The sequence below is a fragment of the Megalops cyprinoides genome, chromosome 1 (assembly GCF_013368585.1).
Source record: "Megalops cyprinoides isolate fMegCyp1 chromosome 1, fMegCyp1.pri, whole genome shotgun sequence".
NCBI classification, from domain to species: domain Eukaryota; kingdom Metazoa; phylum Chordata; class Actinopteri; order Elopiformes; family Megalopidae; genus Megalops; species Megalops cyprinoides.
This window is the reverse complement of record NC_050583.1, coordinates 39,431,473-39,452,950: the sequence shown is the minus strand read 5'-3', so window position 1 is coordinate 39,452,950 and position 21,478 is coordinate 39,431,473. Positions and strand designations below refer to the sequence as shown.

General features: G+C 43.3%; 3 protein-coding genes across 4 annotated transcripts; 2 read left to right on the top strand and 1 right to left on the bottom strand.

Annotated features, from left to right (window-relative positions):
- Positions 1-1,537: 1,537 nt before the first annotated feature.
- On the top strand, positions 1,538-4,736 carry LOC118772814 (kelch-like protein 11). Its single transcript, XM_036521440.1, has 2 exons — positions 1,538-2,095; positions 3,086-4,736. Exons 1-2 carry the CDS (start codon positions 1,638-1,640, stop codon positions 4,668-4,670), a joined length of 2,043 nt encoding a protein of 680 aa, XP_036377333.1. The 5' UTR covers positions 1,538-1,637; the 3' UTR covers positions 4,671-4,736.
- Positions 4,737-7,842: 3,106 nt separating this feature from the next.
- Positions 7,843-12,091, bottom strand: LOC118785208 (kelch-like protein 10). Its single transcript, XM_036539831.1, has 5 exons — positions 11,916-12,091; positions 10,375-10,864; positions 9,354-9,971; positions 8,843-8,992; positions 7,843-8,208 (listed from the first exon to the last, which is right to left on the bottom strand). The coding sequence occupies exons 1-5, from the start codon at positions 12,047-12,049 to the stop codon at positions 7,843-7,845; spliced, it is 1,758 nt and encodes a 585-aa protein (XP_036395724.1). The 5' UTR covers positions 12,050-12,091.
- Positions 12,092-12,790: 699 nt separating this feature from the next.
- LOC118793309 (7-methylguanosine phosphate-specific 5'-nucleotidase-like) lies at positions 12,791-21,477 on the top strand. Of its 2 annotated transcripts, XM_036551436.1 has the most exons (10): positions 12,791-12,961; positions 14,865-14,939; positions 16,016-16,114; positions 16,844-16,913; positions 17,655-17,701; positions 17,989-18,074; positions 18,160-18,249; positions 18,509-18,671; positions 19,104-19,304; positions 20,564-21,477. In XM_036551436.1, the coding sequence occupies exons 1-10, from the start codon at positions 12,959-12,961 to the stop codon at positions 20,672-20,674; spliced, it is 945 nt and encodes a 314-aa protein (XP_036407329.1). In that variant the 5' UTR covers positions 12,791-12,958; the 3' UTR covers positions 20,675-21,477. The 2 variants fall into 2 exon arrangements, with proteins under 2 accessions (XP_036407329.1, XP_036407338.1); XM_036551445.1 differs by lacking the exon at positions 14,865-14,939.
- The last annotated feature ends 1 nt before the right edge of the window (position 21,478 follows it).

The window sequence follows — 21,478 nt, the reverse complement described above, 5'->3', positions numbered from 1 at the left end:
TTTATGAATTGTAGCTTAACAGTAATGCCACTTGTAATAACAAAGTTAAAGGATTCCAGGTTTATTCCAGATGCATTCTTATGGCAAGGGACTGACGGCAGTGTAGGCTATGTGACACGATGGTCTATAACTCGAGCCTGTAGTTTCCTGTAAACTTGCTTTTTAAGCCTTTCATTTATCTGAAATCCGCAATATGTCTAAATGAAGACTAATCCATAAACAAGGTGACTGCCTGTGATTAAGTGATATTTAGGTAAATGGATCAATGGCAGTTTATCATTTGTATTGTGAGAAGCGCTTCTTTTTTTCACTGGCACTCAGCCCTATGTGCACACTGCAAGCAATATTTTTATTTGTGAATTTTGTCTTTAAATAACATGGCTGTGGTGTCATGTAGCTTCTGATGCACAATCAGAAAAACATGGCAAAAGAAACGCTGAATGACAGGAAAGCATCGGAAGTTCTAACAATGCAAAAAAAAAAAACTTAATATGAACTTTTTGCATCAGTTTTTCAATTCTGTGTAAAACATGATTAAATTGAGCTGCTGTTCAGTGTGTTTTATTCTTTTCCATCGAAAGAGCCCAATAACCAGTTTACAGATTTTATTTTGGTAGTGAGCACATATGTATTCATACAATACACTGTAGTTTTAAGTGCAATGTAATGTCAGAATTGTTTTTAGATTGGGTGCAGAAGTGCACTACTCTTATAAAAAGCAATGGTTGATATGAGACTTCATGATTAATATAATTAAAGTTATCAATAAACTATTCGTTGTCTGTAGAAATAGTGTTGGAGCAATTAATACCCGATACCTGACACAGTCTCGAAACCATAGGAGATCATCATGTAGAGATTTTCAGGTGCAGATGCTGGCTTAATGATGAGAATGCGCTTGACTTCGGGATGAAAGTGTTGATGCGGGTGGGCATATCCTGTGCAGGTGGTATATAGTTGATAAAAACATGACCACTGATGATTTCAGACACAAAGTAACAAAAAGTTAACTTTTTTTTAAATAATCTGTAACTTAAATGTAGTAGTCCCAAATAGTTTTACCTTATGTAAATGAAATGGAACTATCTGTTTCAAGACGCTTTATAATTCCAGGGACAGTGAATAACATATATTTGTAGAAGATATATCAACTGTTATTCTTTATTTTGTCTATTGCGTCTGCAGTACAAAATGGGTGCTCAATCAACCAATAGAAACTCGTCATTATACAGCATTTAAGCAAAATAGGGCATGGCTGAATGCCCATACCTAGGTGCTCCTATCTCAAGTAATCCCTAATGTCGACTTAATATAGCCAATGTACCAATTTTATAATGCGTATTGCCTGTGTGTGCAAATAACGTTTCTCCCAAAATATATCTCCAGTCTCCTCTCTCTTCCAAACTGACTCTTCACTGATCGGTAAAGACACGTAGGCTACCTCAACGTCAGAGTTAAAACAGGGAGTGTCTGGATGGGTGCGGGACTGCCTCTTACACATGCACGCCCCTTGGTACACACTGCATTCGGAGCTACTTGGTGCCTCAAGTACGCATGACGTTATTGTCTGCCTCTGTGTGTATGTGATTTCTCAGACAAGTTTATTGCAATTTCGAATCACAACGTTCACAGTCAACATGGCAGCCGCAGCGCCTAATCCGGAGGATTCGAACCGAGGCGGCTGCAGTACCGGCACAGCCAGCGCCCTCGCTGGGGACGGAGACTCGGAGGAGGCCGAGGATTTCGGCTCGTCCTCCCACTGCTCGGAACTGTCTCGTCGGCAGAATGAACAGAGAAAGCTTGGGCTGTTCTGCGACGTGACTCTGGCTTTTAGCAGCGGGGCGATCACCGGGAGTGTGCCGTGCTGCGAGTTCTCTGTTCATCGCTCGGTGCTGGCCGCAGCAACAGATTACTTCACTCCGCTCCTCGGTGGACAGTTTTCGGAGTCACTGTCTGGACGAGTGGAAATGAAGGAATGGAGTTCTGAAATGGGGCCAGACCCGGAGACGGTGGAAAGCGTTATACAGTATATGTACACCGGGGAAATACGGGTCAGCACTGCTAACGTTCACGAGGTGCTGGAGCTCGCTGACAGGTATGATGTTAGCTATGCAGGCTACGATATAAACTTTACCTTCAGATATTTGGATGTAGCAGTGGCACGCTAAGATTGATGTTGGGAACGCACCACATAAACATGTAGTTTCATTTTATCACAGCAACGCGTGCGACGCCTGTCAGCAGTTATCAATACAGTGTTCAGGGACTCCAAGAATGAGCTACCTCACGTTCCAGCGAGGAAAGGTTAGGAAAAACATCATTTCTATACAGTCATTAGCACTGTTTATGTTATTACTCCTTGTTGAAATAATTAACAAGCTATTTCCCGAATTATTGCTAAATAGTTTTTTAGTTAATTGACAAAATTGAAAAGTGAATTTTGTAAATTTTGCTTGTTTTACAGCCGAATAAACAAATCTAGCAGTCGTAGCTAATTGTCATATCAGAAATGAGTGCTTTTGCTGTGTTACCATAGTATGAAATCACTAGGAACATACTGAGATATAGTCACGAGGAAAAATATGTGCTTAAACCTGCGCAAAATGTCCACTCATGTTGCATTCATAATGGAAAGTTTTTTATGTTGATTATTTTACTAGTAGACACTGCAGAAAGATTCAGTAGGAGTACCTAGCCAAGTCCACATTAGTGGTTTAGTTCATGAACAGCCTATAATTTTGTTGTGCTAATGATGAATCATATCAGGGCCGGTGCTATGGGGGTGCTTAGGGGATGGACCTCAGTGCACCCCCACTTGTCTCCTGATATCTTGATGTCTACATAGTATTTATTACGATTATCTGTATTTTCTCCTAGGGCCAAGCCTGATGATATGCATCATCAAGTATGTTCTCAAAAACGTAAGAAATCCAAGTGTCAGTGATCTTGATAACTAATATGTAATTCTTACTGACATCACTGTCTTACAGGTCAGATGTCTCAGAACTGTCATTTACGCGTACATGGGAGTTATGGATATTTGTTTCTGTTCAAAGCTGAGACGACTTGTCACCCAATGTTTCAGGTTCCTTCTGCTACAGCTGAAGGAATTCTGTGGTGAGTTCCTGAAGAAGAAGCTGAATCTTACCAACTGTGTGGCAGTGCACAGCCTGGCACATATGTATACCCTTGACCAGCTGGCCTTGCGTGCTGCCGACATGATCCGCCGCAACTTCCACAAGGTCATCCAGGATGAGGAGTTCTACACCCTGCCTTTCCACCTGGTGCGTGACTGGCTGTCTGACACTGAGATCACCGTGGACTCCGAGGAGGTGCTCTTTGAGGCAATCGTAAAATGGGTGCAACGCAACGCTGAAGAGCGGGAGAAGTACTTTGAGGAGCTGTTCCGTCTCTTGCGGCTTCCCCAGATAAAGCCCACCTATCTGACTCGGGTGGTCAAGTCCGAGCGGCTTGTGTCCAACAATGAGGCCTGCGTCAGGTTGGTGTCAGAGGCCGTGGAAGGCTACGCCCTCCGTTTTGAAAACCTTAAGCCGGCTGACCTGGAGTTCTGGACATCGTACGTGGCATCCTTCCAGCCACGCTTCGGCCAGAACATGGACGTGATCATGGTGGTGGGCGGGGTGTCAGAGGGCGGCGACTACCTGAGCGAGTGTGCGGGCTACTTCATCTACGAGGACCGCTGGGTCAACCTACCACACATACACAATCACCTGGATGGCCATGCCATCGCCACCACCGAGTCGCACGTCTACGTTGCAGGGTCCATGGAACCAGGCTTCGCCAAGACTGTAGAGCGGTACAACCCCAACCGCAACACCTGGGAGCAGGTGAACAACCTGACCACACGCAAGCACTCCTTCGGCCTCACCTGCGTCAAGGACATCGTCTACAGCATCGGAGGCCACGGCAACTTCAGCCCTGGCTTCAAGGACGTGAGCGTGTATGAGCCAGAGAACGACAGGTGGCACAACCTGGAGTCAGCACCAAAGATTCTCCGGGATGTGAAGACGGTGAGTGTGGAGGATCGCTATGTGTATGTGACGGCGCGCACGCCGGTGGACACAGAGAACGATGATGGACTGAAGACCATCACCACACGCTACGACACAGAGAGCCGGCAGTGGCAGGAGGTGGACTCGCTACCGCTCATTGACAACTACTGTGTCTTCCAGATGGCTGTGATGCCCACCAACTTCTACCACACGGCTTCCTGCTGCCCCAAGAGCTACTCTGTGCAGGATGAGGTGGCCCGGCAGAAGATCAGCAGCCGCATCTCTGACGAGATCCTGGAGACCCTGCCGCCGGAAGTCACCACCATCGAGGGGGCCGCCATCTGCTACTTCGGAGAGGACGTCTTCATCATCGGTGGCTGGAAGAACAGCGACGACGTGGACAAGCAGTACCGCAAGGAGGCCTACCGTTACTGCGCCGAGAGGAAGCGCTGGATGCTGCTGCCGCCCATGCCCCATCCGCGTTGCCGCGCCACTGCCTGCCACGTCCGCATCCCCTACCGCTTCCTGTACGGCTGCCAGCACTACCCCATGCCCCAGAACCTGGCGCGGCAGCGGGACCGCATGCAGCAGATGCAGCAGCTGCACCGCCGCACGCTCACACTGCGCAGGCAGCTGCAGTCGCAGATCGAGTGCTGAAGTTCACCTTCCCATACTCGGGGGTAAAGTTGCACAAAACTCACAACCTCCATCTCTCAGTGTCACCCAAGCAAACCTGCCATGAGATTTTCTTGTGCCAGTCAGGAGTAACAGAATATGACAGTGTGCATTAAATCGTGTACAGTGACCAAGGTGTTACTACAGTATGTCATGCACAGGTGATGTGTTTTTATGTGTCTACACATGTACTCTTTTATGTTAAAGCTTTAAATGTAAAAATATATGATATGAAGCCTTGTAGGCTGTTAAATTCCTCTTATCAAAATCTGCTTTTGGCAGTCAAAGAGGAATCTGGATCCTGTTCAATAACATTCCATCTAATGACTGTCAAATCCACTAAGAAGCTATGTACCATTTTTTTGCATTGGAGGTGACAATAATTATCTGTATGGCCGTAGAATACACATCCACTAGTGTGCTGATAATCTGTATCTGAACTGCAATATAGCTGCATAGCAGTATTTATCTTGAACTGAATGGGTGCTGCTTTTCCTTCTGTAGCTCATAAAATACACAGCGGTAGAGTTTAGTCACTCATGTTTTAGATAGCTGCAGTACCAAAGCACTTTGATTCACCTTTATTGTTTTAGGGCAGTTGCTTCCTGTCCGTGCACTTAACATATTGGTGTTGATGCCTTATGCTGTTGATCTTTTGTTTACCATGCAAGTTGAAAAGGAACTTAAGAGACACAAGTCAAGGTCTGTGTCATTTAAATGCACTACAGAAAGGAATTAGACAGAAGAACTTGGTAAGTAGACCTTTTCTCAGGTTGCACTCTATCACCTAGAGTCATGGAGAGACTAGTGCTGAAACAAGAAAGATGTCCTATGGAAATGGGAATGATCCACCTGCAAGTGACTGGCAGCCATGTTCTCTAAAATTGGACTGTTTGCATTTCATTAGATACAACCTCAAATATGACATCCAAGAGCTGTCCGCGACTGCTTGTTTCACACTGAAAACCATGCAGCATATATTCCATGTCTGTTGATTTTTATTTTAGTGTTACCAAAGCTTGACGCTCTTAGCAGTCCGCAGACAGACCATGTCCCATCTCTACTTCTCATTTCAGTCACACAAATTCTTACCACACTTTAATTCTTATCCATGAATGTGTGTCCATGATGTTGTTGGATGCATGGTTAGATGATGCTGGATAATATTGTTTTATTGGTTGTCTTCTTTTTCAAGTGTTAGGAATTTTGACATTCCACTATGTAACCAAGCTTACCTGTATATGTTGTTACTTGCTACATGCTGGCAGTTCCCTGAGTCAACCCTGTTCAATGGGAATTTGAACTTGTTCCAGGCAGGCTTATAAGTTATGTTGACTTCAGTTCCAGGTGCTCCATGTGATAATGAGTGCCATCAAGTTAGACCCTGTGAAGTATGGAATAAGGTTTGATTTGATTGTGAAAATGAATTCATATACCTCACATTTGGTGTAAACTTGAAAGGCAAGCTGGTTTTGCCATATGCTATCAGGAGCATAGGGTTTCAGCCTGAATTTTGGCCAAATTTCAAATTTTTCATGTTTGCTTGATGTCTGACAGAGGAAAGAAAACTATTACTAAGCATTAGTGTATATTTGTGCACACGCACACAGCCCTGAAAAAGTATTCAGCCTCCAGCCTTTTTTCACGCAAATGATTTTCCACAACCTGATACTTTGACTAATTAGACTGAGACCCCCATAACATGATGCTACCACCAGCATATTTCACTGTGGGGATGGTGTTTCGTGGCTGATATGCAGTGTTAGTTTTAAGCCACACATACTGCTTCGTGTTTGAGCCAAAACATTCCACTTCACTCTCATCAGACCACAAGACCTTCTGCCATATCTTTGTAGTATCTTTCAAGTGATGTTTTGAAAAGTCTTTACAGACAAGCATGTGCTTTTTTCCAACAAGGGCTCCTTCCCTGCCACTCTTCCATAAGGGCCCTTTTTGTGCAATAGCTTGGAGATTGTTGATCCATGGATATCACTTTCAGGTGCAGCTATTGACTCAATCAAGAGGGAAGGTGTTTATGCTCATGAAGTAATTCATAACAGGTGATCCACTAATTTCTTACAGAGGTGGAGACCATCAACAAATTGGATGAGTTGATAAGACAATATCTTACACCTGAGCAAGGTTAGCCTTATACTTACAAAGGGTATAAATACTTTTTTAAAAAATTTTTTGAAAGGTTTTGGATGTTTCTTTTGATTTGTTATGATGTATTGTGTAGACCAGCTGGAAAAAAAATCTTACTTTAATTTATATTAAATTTGACCTCTGTTAAAATTGGGGGCTAAATACTTTTTCAAGGCACTCTCTCTATATAAAATGTTGTGGGTTGATGCTTTCTTGGATCCCATTGCCTGTTTGTGAAACTAAGTATACAGTGAGCTGCCTTCAGTTCACAGGGTCTTACACCATCATTTTAACGTTTTTTAATGACCCTTGCAATGGCACATCGCACTTCTTTGAATAAGGTTTTTAGAAACATTCAGGATGTCATACATGACACTGTGAAATCTGTATGGATTTTGATAGCTCTGGTTGTGTAAATTGGAAGGCTTCAGAAAAATTATGAAAGGAAGCCAGTATCTCTTTTGAGGTGTTTTCAGGTACTTCTTGCCAAGGCAATAGCAGTTTCTTCTGTTATCAGCAGTTCTTCAACACTTTTTTTTGCAGTGAAGAATTTTAGAAATGTGCACTATAAGAGAGATATGCAGAGCTGTGAGAACGATATTACTTTTGCTTTTGCCTATGTGCTATCATTTAAAAACCTAAAGGATATATTTTGCTTAGCATGTGACATTTTAGCACAGTGAGGTGTAATAGCTGTAATTGGCAATAAAATGTTTTGTATTATTGCTGTGGTTTATTGTGCTTGTGGTCTGAAGATTAGTATTTCATACTTTCACATAAGGTTAACAGAATGTGTGGGTGTGCATTATAACACACTGCCACTTTAAATATATTCTGCAACAATACTTTTCTGGTATTAAAGAAGGTACTACATCTCACAAGATAAAAAACCACAATGAGAGGGGTAAGCTGGAAAAAGGAAAGAATTCACATGACATTTTGCAAAAGGGAGCCATTGATTTATTTGTGGCGGGCTTTGTGTCTGGGGCTGGGCCATGATGAAGGGGTGTCACGCAGAGGGCGAGCTGTTCGAGGCGGATGGGCGATCTCCATGATGGGCCTGCTGGGAGTCCCGGGGGGTGGTGTACTGGGTCACATTGGGCAGACCAGACACCACACAGCAGCTGAGGGCACTGCGGGAGACACTCATGTCCTGGACGTCATACCACTTGTCGTCCCTTTCATTGTAGCACTCCACATTGACGGTAACTGTGAAGCCATTGAAGCCGCCCATCACAAACATCTGGCCCTCCACCACCTCGATGCCAAAGTTACTGCGGGGGTTGAACATGGGCGGTGCATAGCGCCAGCTGTTTGTCAGGGGGTCATACACCTCTGCACTTCGTAACCGGTTGGTCCCATCATAACCACCCACCTTTGGAAGATCAGAAGTCACAAGTGTCACACATGCAGCACAGAGGTCTATGTTTCCAATAAATGCATGTAACGTTGCATTATTTATTTATTATTTGTAGTTATATACTGTCTGTCGAGACCACAAACAAAACGATGAAACAATCTGGCATTCAGCTCTCGCTCATCTCATCTCACTTGGCTTTTTTCAAATCTGTTTTGTGATTATACTGTTGTGACAGCATATTCCATTTCCCTTACAGACAGCAGACTGTCTTTGTGGGACATATCCTGCATTAATATGAATCTCTGAAGGTCCAAGCAAATGTGTTAATTATATGAATTTTTACCTTATTAACTTTAACTATTGAATTTATTGTACTGTATTTCAAACACTGAAAGTTGTCCAGGGTAAAGACAAAAGCTAAGTGGTATGACAGTGTTTCACCAACGCTGATAATGTATATTAGCAGGACTATAAAAAGGCACTCAAACACAACCAAGACTGTGAGGCACCCCTCCACCCCAGTAAGCTTGGAGCCCTGAACCTACATTAACCTTTGAAATACCCAAACAGGGCACAGTGATGTTTTGTTTCCATAATTAGCTCAGAAAGCTTTGGGATACATTCAGCTGTAGCTGAGGTGTGAACTCACCACATAGACCTGGTCATCATACGCAGTGACCCCCAACCCGCTGCGACGGGTTCTCATTGGTGCAATCATGGTCCACTGGTTGGTCTGCGGGCAGAAGCACTCTGCGCTGAGCAGATATTCACTCCCATTGAAGCCTCCACAGATGTACACCTGGAAATAGAAAGGATCTTGCTCTTAGCATCTGAAGTCCAAATATAGGTGAGGGCATTGGAATGGAATCTTAAATGATTCAAGCAGTTTCTAGGTTGAAAAGGAAGAGTAAGAAATAAAGGATTGTCGTTAAAGAACACCATGTAATGGAGTGGAAGAGCTAGAGGCAGCTCCTCCCGTTTTACTGAGGATTTGGGAATCTGAGCCTCTATAGATCTTGGATGACAGTTTCATCAGGCAGAGCACCACCTGAGCAGTTTCAAGTTTCACTTCCACTAGAGTCTGCTGGCAGAAAAAGTCACTGGTTTGCCTGTGGGAATACATTAATAGGGCCCACTGATGTATGCAGACAGGGGCTCACCTTGCCATGCAGTGTGGTGGCACTTGCATCACTTCTCTGCATGTTCATCGGTGAAATCAGGGTCCACTGGTTGCTCTCAGGCTCATATTGCTCGGCCGAGCTGTGGCGCACATAGCCATCAAAGCCGCCCATGGCATAGATGAGGCCATCCAACACAGCAACACTCACATAACAGCGTCGCGAGTGCATTGGTGCCACCTGGTGCCAGGTGCATGTGACAGGATTGAACTTGCGCACGTTGCTGAAGTAGTTGACATTGTCATAGCCTCCCACACAGTAAACAAATCCGTTCAAGGTGGCAACACCGTGGTAAGCCAGCCTGGGACTCTCCTCCAATGTCACATTGACCCAGCGGTCTGCTCGCGTGTCATAAGCCTCAGTAGTGTTAGTGGGACCATTACTGCTCCAACCCCCAATTGACAGCAGGATGGTGTAGGGCAGGCGAAGACGAACCATTGGGTTACAGATTTGGGAGCTGGAAGACTTGTTCATGTCGAGGTCATACATGGCCCTCAGGGCATTTATGATAATGGGCTTGCACTCATCGCAGTCCTTTACTAGTGAGTTTTTCTTCACTTTGTTCATGAAGTAGTCAGCACTCATCAGAGCCATCCGCACCTAGACGGGCAGTAGAAAAGACAGGCAGACTGAGAGAATCCATAGACCTTGCTGTTTTTTACTGCTAAGTAACATTAACAATAAAAGTGAATGGAAGTTACAGCAAATTATATTTACCACACTGTTCATCACATTTTTATAATGCAGCAGCTGACTTTACTTTGAGATCATTGACAGCTTTCATCCTTAGAATGTAAATCACCTGTCACAAGGATAACATTTTGAAAAAAAAAAATCCTTAGTCATTGCTGCTTCTCTGCTGATGTGTTAAGCCAATGATCTAAAAGCAAAGAGGGTTAGGACGTCTTAAAGATGTTTAAGATGGAGAGCTAAGAATTATGAAAATTCTCATTTATCTCTTTATCATTCTATATATGTGAAAATGCCATCATGTCATGCTCACCTTTCGCAAAAGCACAGAGATGGAAGATCTCCGGGTAGCTTGAGCATGGGCAATCCATCGCAGGATGGTGTCAAACACCACTTCCTCCTGCTCAACATTCAGGTCATCCTTCTCGATGATGTCACACAGTTGGGACAATGTAAGCTCTAGGAACTCTTCAGACGTGTACCCAATCTCCTCAAAGTGGTGCAGAATGAATTGGTAGGCACGCTGTCGCAGTTCAGGGCAGAAGTAGAAGTCTGCAAACTTCCAGATGCCAATGCAGTTCTCGGGGCAGAGCTGGGCCTCCAAAAAATCACAGCAAGCGCGGGTGATGCCTGTGACACAGAACTGGTCGGCGGCCACCATTAAGTGTTCCACGTTTTCCACTGTGACTCGCAGGGAGCCGGTGTAGGCATACTCAATAATCAGTTTCATCATCTCTGGTGACACACCAGGGATATTGAACACCCGCTTTTCTGTGCTGTTCCAGTCACTGGTGAAAAGAGTGCTGTGGAGGGGTCACACAAAAAGCATTTTTTAAACACTGTGCTTTATTAAAAACAATAGCTTACCTAAAGTCCCAAATGTGGCATCCTGTGTGAAATCACACCTACATTCATATGGCTTCTATTGAATGGCACATACATGTCTGCTATTGAGGTTCCCATCAGGACAAAATTAGAGAAAATCTCAAGAAGTAAGAAAATCTATCTGGATTTGTAACTTCTTCTATCTGGATTCTTGAGAATTATTTAAATTTATTGTGCAGTAACCACACACCTATACCAACGTTATGCTTTTTGGAAGTTTAATGGAAGGTTCTGCAGGTACATGGAAGCTTTTTAAGGTACTTTTTAAGGTACACACAGAAGTTCAACATGGTTCATCATAGTTAAGGTCAAAGAGCTTTGTCCAGTATTGTTAGGATTAAAGTATGTCTTTATTATTTTTAAGCAGAAAAAAATCCAATAACACATTTTTGATTATATTGTGTCTTTTTCTCCTTTTTAAGCAGAGGCATGAATAAATATAGAGAGGATGGTATATGATGGGCTGTATATTAAAGTAATGCCACAAATTCATCACAAATGCTAATGTAGTGTTGAAAGTTTAATTTTGTTCAATTTTAAACACAAGGTCCTGGAGAATGTGAAACACTGGAACAGGTAGTAAAGGTGATGCGCTGGACATTATTTTATATAATCATATTTATGTAGCCATTATGCAACTGCATGATGTTGTAGAGGGCTGCAGTGAGCTGGGACTGAACTAGGTAGATACAGCATGGAGCACAAAACCAAACCATAGACGGTACAGCAGTTCATTGCAAAGGACATACATTGAACATGGTCAGTTAAGAAGTGCCAAGCAGCCCGTACTGTATGTCTTTGAACTGTAGGAAAAAACCAGAGTACCACTAGGAACCATGGCACAGGCTACCATGGGGAGAACAGGCAATACACAGGTCAGTCCAACAAAAGAGGAAGTATTGAGGCATAGTCAACAGAGCTGTTGATTAGAGTGTAAATACCACACTTGACCCCTCGTGAGATGCTCACCGGAAATAGGGACTACAGCCACACAGGATGTTCTTGTGGGCGTTGAATGCAATACCGTCGACTTTGATGACCACATCACAGAGTTTGCCCTCCAGTCGCAGCTCATTGAAAACTTTGAAGGACATGTCACTCATTGTCCACTCACTGTTGCATCTCTGAAATTGTGTTGAAGTGGTCACTTCTGCCATTTCTCTTGTTGCTACACGCATTCTTAATATAGATTGTTTGTTTATATGACCTTTGAGGTCTATGACTTAGATTTAGAAGTGGTAAGCAGTGGATCTTGAGGATCTACTGTGCATCTATCAGGCATCTTCATGGCAAACAGCTAGCAGTTTCTCCAAAGTTCCACTGTATCACTCACAGTTTATTGTTACTTCACAATAAACTGACCCTGTCCAGTATCTTCTTATGTCATAGAATTAGGAATGTTGTCAAGGTTACAATAAAAAACATCATAGGTAGCTAAATATAGGCTATCTGATGTTAGGTACATGATCAAAAAAGTAATCAGACATTTAAAAAAAAAAGCTATCTCTGTATGACCATTGAACAATATTATGTAACTCATATTATATTATAAAATATTGAGTACATTTGTACTAAACGTGTTTTAATCTAGCAACATTAATACCTAAAATGCACTGTAACCTAATGTAAAAGGTCCTCTATTTAATTCAGAATTTAAGAAAACGAATTAATTTTATAAATCAATAAAGTTCATTATTTTTATTCAGTTGATTCGTTTCTTTAGCTATTTGGCTAAATCAGGTGGGGGAGACGTGTAATTGTAACTATTATAGCTATAGATGCTCCGGAACCTTTTGCTGAGATTGTCTCGCACTGAAGACACAACCCGGCAGTTGCTACACGAGTCAACGGAAGTTTGCACTTTGTGGCTAGTTAGCTAACGTAGAGTATTATGTTTCTGATTGTATGTTTTACCTGCACAACTAAAATACCTCACTTATTTGCACATATATTTTAAAACCTTTACATAGCCATCTTTTTATTCTTGTTATTGCAACTCGTCATCCTGAAACATGGTAAGTTTTCCCCCAATTATTTCTTGAGCTAACGTTAGCTACTTAGCTAGTAGGGGTTGCTTAGAAACAAACTGCAGAGATCTCGGTGCCAACGTTTTATACCTAGGTAGCTAGCTAACCGATTGGTGGTAAATGCTATCTGTCAAGCTGTGTGAAACGTATTATTCACCTCTGACTGTATTCGAGGTATTGGAATAAAGGTTCTTTAACGTTTTTTACGTTAGCCAGTTTGCTAACTGTAGGGCAGGATTAGGTAGCTAACGTTATGACTAGCTAGGGATTGGTCTATGATCCCCTTCGTGAATCTGTAATTTTGTAACAGTTCGGCAAACCTATCTGTAAGTTAGTTACAGCTCCAACGTAACCTTCACGCTATAGCTGTAGCGTTATCAGATATGATATATTTGTACAAGCGGCCATAATATCCATGTTAATTATAATATATCCAATGCTACACCACCTACTAGTGTAAGTGTTAGCCAACGGAATTAGATACATAGTTGCAGCTACTATGATCGCTAACGTTATTCACGAGAACAAATTCAAGCCTTCCCTCTGAGGTCCCAAAAAGGCCTTTCCCTTTGTTTATCGGTATATTTGTATTTGTTCACTTAGCGAAGCGAGCTACAGAAAGTGCATTCAAGGGGGTTGGGGCAGTTGCCGTGTAGATACGGAAATATTGGTTGCATCCACGAAATACAGTGGGAGCGTTGCAGGAGACGGTTTATGCCAGGTTATCCTCGTGCTATTTAATAAAGACCTTTTTCCAAAGAACTTTTTTTTGGGGGGTTTACACCTGAAGTACTCCTGACACATTTTCTTTTCCTGAGAACTGTTGGCAACCTGTGTTTTTATGGTTCCAAGCAATTGCCAGTTTTGTATTCTGTATTATCTCACATGTTGTAGCTAACCTTACAGCCACCCTGTCAAAGGCCTGATTTATGCTTCTTGTGGTCGGAGCGACCATAACTGTTTGATGACAGATGTGATTGCTACCATAGAGCAGGGGGAGAACTTCAAAGTAGAGCTGAACTTGGGCACCAGTGAAATGAATACTGACACAGAGTGGCATAGCAATATGTGATGTGGGACTTGACCCTTTGTAGCATCATGATTAACGTACAGTAAAGGGACTAATTAGTGCTTGGTGACAACTAAGTTCAGTACAACAAGGCTTTCTTCTGCGCTGAGTCTCTGCTTCATTCTCTTTGTTAGCTGGGGTTCATCACATCAGCATCCAGTTTTCTTCGTCACTCTTTGTTGCTGTAGGAAAGGTCCGTAGTTCTGCTCTGCCATATGTTGTTAAATTCTGTGTGAAGTCAGTAATATGATTTTGTCTTTTGCTGTTGCTTGAATAGCAGGGTCATAGATAAGCATTCATTGTGTTTATGCTATTTATATAAAATTCTTAATCCTCATTATTGATGAACTTTGTAAGTCAACAAGTCATTCTCCTTAGTCACATATTAAACCACCAGTTGGGTTGTCTTTAATGAAGGACAATGTGAGATGTGACAAAACTCCCACTGCAAGCCTGTGTTTTCAGACAGGTTGAATGCTGAGTCATTTTTCACAATTTTTCAGAACTTTAATAGACTAAAATGATATGCAGTTGCCTTTTTCTGATTCACCCTGCAGTATCCCAAAGTTAAAAGAAGAATCAATGCACCAGGATATTGTGTGCTTCTGTTCCTTTAGGTCTTAGTTTCTTACATCTGTTGTCTGTCTCTCATCCATGTCATTGTTGTGTTTGTCTTTTTTCTTGCCTAAACTTCAGCTTTCTGCATCAGGACTGCTGTGTGTTTTCATGCTTCTCTGTAACTTTTGAAGCGAGCCCAAATTTTACAGAGACAGTTGTAAACCAACCAACCAAGTTAACCATCTCTCTTGGTTCTGTGCCCAGATTTACCACATCCCCTGGATATATATCCCAGTGCGCACTGCCCTTGCAATCTGGCACCAGCTGACAAAATATGAGGTCAGATGGTTTTCTGTTCTGTAGACTATGTGCATGCAGGTGTAACCTGATAATGTCCTTATGCCATATCTGATTCATCCAAAGCCAACACTACAGTGTCAAAGAATGAAAAGGACATTCTCCAAGAACCAGTAAAAATCCTGAAATCAGTGAAGAAAAGGGCTGGGTCTGTGTGCACCCCACTAAGCCCTGCCTATAGAAGAGGAGGGAGGGGAATATTTAGATGTCTGATCTTGCACCAAGGTAACTGGGTTTGGAAGAATGTTCTCCTCTATCTTTGCTCTCATCTTTTACCTTTAACTATGCTCTGTGCCAGTATTTTACCTATAAGCCCTGCTTACAAGTACTTCCTGTGCAACAAAGAAGATGCGCATTTAAAACAATAACAATGCCGTGACCATTGTGTTGTGTGACAGGTATGGAAGTGCAGCTTCCATTGCGTGCCAGAATGAGCAGTTCGGCCAGAGACAGATTGATGCACAGGGGGTTTTTAGTCTCATTTATTTGAGTACATGGAAGACCGGGAGTCTCTGGCTGTTTGGTTCAGCATTTATCAGCGCATGATAAGACTCATGCTTCAGTGCACTGCAGGCACTTCCTCCTCTGCTCTCACCCAGGCCTGAGTGAATTGTTCAGGGAAGTTCAGGTCTGTGCTCTAACGAAATTGCAGCATTGCCTTGGATGTTTGGACAGTCAAACTCTGCTCATCATCATCACTGTCTTTCTGTACTTCAGGGTCTGAATCCCTTAACAGGCCATGAACGATGATGCATTGCATTGGAGTGAGCAGTTTTGTGCCTATGTCAGGATGTGAATTGCTTTTCTGTTATAGCAGAGTGGAATCGTGAGAACTGGTGTAAGACATACAGTTTAGTTCAGAGGGTAAAATATTAAGTGTTTAGTTAGTTAAGTGCCTGGCTGGCGGGTTTAACATGGTCTCTCCAGGCGTTCTGGATTCAGTTGCAGATCTCTCCCTCATATTGCTCCCTCTATGTTTTGTCCTTGCTTTCTTCCCTGTACTAGCTGTGTTGTGTACCCAAACTGTGTGACTTTGCTTTTGTCTCCTCGCCCCACAGATCCCTGAACTGTCCAAGCCCTCGGTGTGGATGAGGGACAGCAAGCGAGTAGAGGAGATCATTCAGGCCATGCACAGGGCCGGGCCCAGCACTCTCCAGGTACTTTCCCCACCCTTTTCTGTGGGCGCCAGAAAAGAAAACGCATGGTGTAGTCTAGTCCCTGGCATCCAGGGTCTTGTGTTGTAGGGGGTCTTTGAATTAGCAGCAGGCAAAAACCAGTTGAGTGTCTTTGGATCTGCTTAATCAACCTCAGTGGTGTGATAAAGACTTGGGAACATTAAACACCTGCGGGCGCCTCAAGGACTGTCAGACTGTCTGACAAGCCGACCAGGCACAGTCGGAACACCCTCAGTGTCTCTGTAATCTTTCCCATCAGCAAGTGCATGAAACTGGTGATGCCTCCTGTGCAACAGGCAACATGGGGAAGGCTCCCACTGAGACACCAGAGTCCCTCATCTGAAGTAGTGCCAGGGCTTTATTCACTCCATGCAGCACGAATAAGACAGTTTGCTGTTCTTTATCTGATGCACAGATGCTGTGATCCATGGTTACTCACCTAGCTTTTAATTTATGTGTCACCCATTTATACAGCTGCAGATTTTTCTGAGGCAATTCAGGCTACGTACTCAACCCCAACCTGCAGCTTTCAGTTATCGAGTCAAGGCCTTAAACTGTGGCCTAATATATGGTACAGTTTGGTGCTTGTGCCTGAAATGCCTTTCTGCAGTTTATGTCCATGGTGTTAGTTTATGTGTGTGTTAGTTCGGGCAGTTAAAGCTTTATTCACTGACCAAATGGTCACTGTGCTTGGTTAACCTCTCTCTGCAGGTAATCTCTGACTTTGACATGACGCTCACCAGGTTTGCACACAACGGGAAGCGCTGTCCTACCAGTCACAGTGAGTAGAAGGGACCTAAGTCAAAAGAATGAGTAGAAGGGGCTTATTCTAGCTGGAGTGCCAGTGAAATACTTTAAACAGTCAGCACAAGGGATGCAAACCAGGAGATTAAAATGAACTGCCCAGAAGCACAAACTCACAGTTATTTTCACATGTCTGTATTCATGTTAGTTTATTCATTCATCACATGGAAAATAAGGTGACCCAGAAGGGGCACCCCACAGGAGTTTTGGTTAATTTAGAAAAAGAAACTTACTTTCTTCCTAGATAAGTGACTGCTGTGAAATCGCCACAAGCAGAGAGAGTGAGGTTGGTTTTTATGGACAAAAGAAATGCTGCTTTCAATAAAGCTGTTGGTATAGAGTTCAGTGAACAAAATCCAGGAAAGCCACCAACCACAGAACCATGAAATTAATAATTACACTGTTCAGGCAAATAGGCAATCAAGCAGCATGTATTCACCAAATAGATATGATTTTATTGTATGAGGTGCAATCCCTGTGGGGGGCCACTTTGGGGACACCTGTGTAACCATGTTTTGTGAAATCCAAATGGGCATTGCAGTTGCTACACTAAACTGGTGTAGATTTATATTACAGGAGACAACAACCTTTAGGTGATCCTTTAGGGATTTGTTACTTTATAGCCAGAGTGGACATGGATCATTATTGTGACACCGACTGTTGTTGTTTGAAACGGCTGATGTGCTCTATAATGTGATATGTCTGTTTTTTTTCCCAGATATTCTTGACAACAGTAAACTCATCAGTGAAGATTGTAAGAATAATGTGAGTTGGATTGATTTGTCTATCTCAAAACTGTGTTATGAGGGGATTAGAACAGTTGCAGGGCATTGTGTCTTCAATGGCTTGAACATTCAGCAAATCAACAATCATTTGTTTGCCACCTCCTCCAGAGCAGCCCAGAGAAAGGCATTCAGTAAGGGGGCAGAGACTCATGGCATGCTGTTGCTGAGATTTGTGTCTGATGTCAACAGTGTGTGGGTTCTTTCCCTGCTCTGATTCACAGCAGGGCTGTGTTTCATGCAGCTGTTCTTTTCTTCCTCTCCCCCTAGCTGAAGGAGCTGCTAAACACGTACTACCCCATTGAGATCGATTCTGCCCGCACAGTGGAGGAGAAGCTGCCCCTCATGGTGGAGTGGTGAGTTCTAAGCATGCAAACAAATGCCCACACTGGACGTGACATGTAGGTACGAGGTTACATTCATACGATCTGTTGTGTGCAGGTGGACCAAAGCGCACAACCTTCTCATTCAGCAGAGGATTCGGAAGGACCTGCTGGCTCAAGTGGTCAAAGAGTCTGACGCCATGCTCAGGTGAGCATACACCCAATTTCCCAGTGTCAGTCAGCAGCGTCCTTCAGAAACTGTGCTACTAACTGCCTTCATTTTATTTCAACCACTAAACTGCATTTGACTGATTCAGTTTTTAGAGGGCCTGCGATAGACTGGAGATCTGTACGATTAAAGATATTATCTCAAGCACTTTGGTCCTATATAGTTTTATGATACTGGTGATCATGATGATGATGATGATGGTGGTGGTGGTGATGACGTCACCGCTGGGCTTTCGCAGGGAGGGGTACAAGGTGTTCTTTGACCAGCTGCACAAGCACAACATCCCACTGCTCATCTTCTCCGCGGGCATCGGGGACGTGCTGGAGGAAGTCATCCATCAGAACGGAGTCTTCCACCCCAACATCAGGGTCTTCTCCAACTACATGGACTTTGACGAAAATGTGAGTCAGCTGCACAGCGTGCTGGGAATAAGAGAGAGTGTTAGAAGCGTGGAGAGAACAGTGCAGTCATCTACCAAGGTTACAGTTGCCCTGGATATTTACAATATCATTTTTATGGAAAATTATAATTTGAGAGGGCACTGCTCGGGAGGGGTAAGAGCTTGGTTAAGGGGCGGGTGCAGAGTGATGCCTGGTTTTCACTTTGTAATTTTGTGGACCAACACTCTAACCACTGTATGATGCACTGCTGATAATGTGACGATAATCGCATGGATAATGCTCTGAATGATTTATGTGTTAATTTAAAAAGAAAACCCCAGCATTCCCTTTGTCCTTAGAGCAGTGTACAATGTGGACTGCCTTGCATGGTCGGATGGAAAAGCACTGAGTCCACTGTGGTGCCAATGAGATCCCTTCCCTTGCTGTGTTCAGGGCATCCTGTGCGCTTTCAAGGGCCAGCTAATCCACACCTACAACAAGCGGGAGGGGGCGCTGCTCAACGCCGGCCACTTCCAGGAGCTGCAGGATAAGCACAACGTCCTGCTGCTGGGGGACTCCCTGGGGGACCTGACCATGGCCGACGGCGTGCACAGTGTGGAGAACATTCTGAAAATTGGCTACCTCAACGACAAGGTGGGACGTGGCCGGATGCAGGAGGAGGAACAGGAATTAGAAGTCAGATGATTTTTGTTGAACTGTTAATATTGTTGTTGGTATTGTTATTTCTACTGTTCGAAGTGTTTTTAAGATCATTCTATCATTTGGCTGAAAGATAAGCATTTGGTGCACGAAAAATGCAATTGTGATACCATACAAGATAACATACATGCAGCCAACAGCAAATTTAATGGCTTGTAGGTCCCCCATTTAGCTTTGGAGATCATGCCTCTTGGGCATGTAGGTGAACAAAGTCTAAAGATACCGTGTCAGCCCTTAGTATCAGTTGGGTCAGAACAGCTGAAACACTTGCCATCTTTAATTACAGACTGAAGACCCACCTCTTCAGTCTACACCTCAACCCACCTACCCATGCATGATCTTTTGTTCCTCTTATATGCAGTTATATATGTGTTATATATGTAGAAGTGTATGTCAGGGTCATATGTAAGTGGGTATGTTGAGGTTTACTTATGTGTGTGTGTAAGCATTATATTTGCAGTGGTGACCTGAGTCATTCATACTGCTTTGTAATTGTCAATCTAAGATGTATATTGTGTGGATAGTTGTGTACTGTGGCAACTTTATTAGATATACTGTCAAAGTGGTTCTGGATAGCAGCATCTGCTAAATGACAATAATGCAATGTAGCTCTTTTGTCTTAGTTTTGGTATGCACTTTTGCAAGTGGCTATGGATAAGAGTGTCTGCTAAATGCCTAAATGTAATGTAAATGAAATGTAAAGATATTCTTGCACTATAGCATCCCATGTTCACACAATCCAGAACTCTTGCTGATTCCCAGGGTTCTGCTCATGTACATTGATTGCAGTTTGGTTTTAAAGGTTCTGATTTGGATACAAGTCAGATAATGATGATGGGCAACTCATAATCTCATAACCCATTACTCCTCAAGCCAAACTTCAACACTGCCACAGTGGCGGGGAGCATTATCGTGTGACTCATAAATGTTCTACGTATCCCAATCTCAGGAAATATTTGAAATCTGTTGGGCAGATCAAGTGAAAAAACATTGCTGTGTATAGTACTTTGTAAGACATTAATCACATAATGAGTACCTAATATCAAGCAAAATATAGCATAAAGTATTAACATTTTAGTAGGATTAACCAAGTTACAATTTACCCAGCATATTGCATCAACTCCTAATTTGCAATTCCAGGTTAAATGTCCCTGGAGATGTGCGCTGATCATTTTTGTCCTCTGCTGTTGCAGGTGGAGGAGAGGAAGGAGTCCTACCTGAGCACCTACGACATCGTTCTGGAGAAGGATGAGACCATGGATGTGCCCAACGCCATCCTGAACCACATCACAGACAGGCAGTGAGCTGGGCACGAGGTGGTGGAGGAGGACTATACATTTCAGCATTTTCGTTTCGGCCATTGCTTCATTTCCGGCTTGTCTGGACACCAAAACCGCAGGCCAGTGATTGGTAACTGCATTACACAGAGAGGAAGTGTGGCATACCTCTTCTGGGGTGCCGTCTGCGATACCACGCCATCTTTCAGATGCACTGAATCAATCCACATTTTTAAAGTTGCCTCTTCCAGACATGTGCAGCAGGAGATGTCTCTCATGGCGGTTTCCGGGGTCCACAGGGATCACCTACCACACACATTCACCTCCTCACCCATTCCTCTGCTCATGGTTATCATTGACGTGGGACCTCTGCGACCCTGATATCAATAAAACAGACAAACTTTATGATAGGAAAACGCAGCGAGAGGTGGACACCCCCTCTCTGGTAGTTAACAATTGAACACAAACGCACTGCCTATTGCATTGAGTAAACAGGGCAGTGGGAAGACTGGTCATATTTATGCAAAAAGGGAATTGGTGTACTGCTGCTCTGGGGGTCAGAAAAAGCTTTTATGGTATTGTGTTGCTTTTAGAAAAGGAACTTCTGTTTGCATTTGTGTAATTGCCCTGTAATTTCCCATGCTTGTAGAACATTGTATATTAGGAAGTCTATTTTCCACGGTAATGGATAACACGTGAAGGGATATTCACATTGACATTAGAAAGCCAGATAAAGGTTGGGCAAATTTCAGTTGGCTTGCAGGACTGTATGTCCAAGACCCAGCTTTTCATCTGGTGGGTTCTTTTTTCTTTTTGGCCCCAATTTTTATG

What these genes read in the sequence shown, in the direction of transcription:
- LOC118772814 (XM_036521440.1), top strand. Translation starts at nt 1,638, where the DNA reads ATGGCAGCCGCAGCGCCTAATCCGGAGGATTCGAACCGAGGCGGCTGC. An exon ending in GTGCTGGAGCTCGCTGACAG is followed by an intron (nt 2,096 to 3,085) that starts GTATGATGTTAG and finishes CCAATGTTTCAG; the next exon opens with GTTCCTTCTGCTACAGCTGA.
- LOC118785208 (XM_036539831.1), bottom strand. Translation starts at nt 12,049, where the DNA reads ATGAGTGACATGTCCTTCAAAGTTTTCAATGAGCTGCGACTGGAGGGC. An exon ending in CCACCACACTGCATGGCAAG is followed by an intron (nt 8,993 to 9,353) that starts GTGAGCCCCTGT and finishes TTCTATTTCCAG; the next exon opens with GTGTACATCTGTGGAGGCTT. An exon ending in ATGATGACCAGGTCTATGTG is followed by an intron (nt 8,209 to 8,842) that starts GTGAGTTCACAC and finishes GATCTTCCAAAG; the next exon opens with GTGGGTGGTTATGATGGGAC.
- LOC118793309 (XM_036551436.1), top strand. An exon ending in CCGGGCCCAGCACTCTCCAG is followed by an intron (nt 16,115 to 16,843) that starts GTACTTTCCCCA and finishes CTCTCTCTGCAG; the next exon opens with GTAATCTCTGACTTTGACAT. An exon ending in ACATGGACTTTGACGAAAAT is followed by an intron (nt 18,672 to 19,103) that starts GTGAGTCAGCTG and finishes TGCTGTGTTCAG; the next exon opens with GGCATCCTGTGCGCTTTCAA.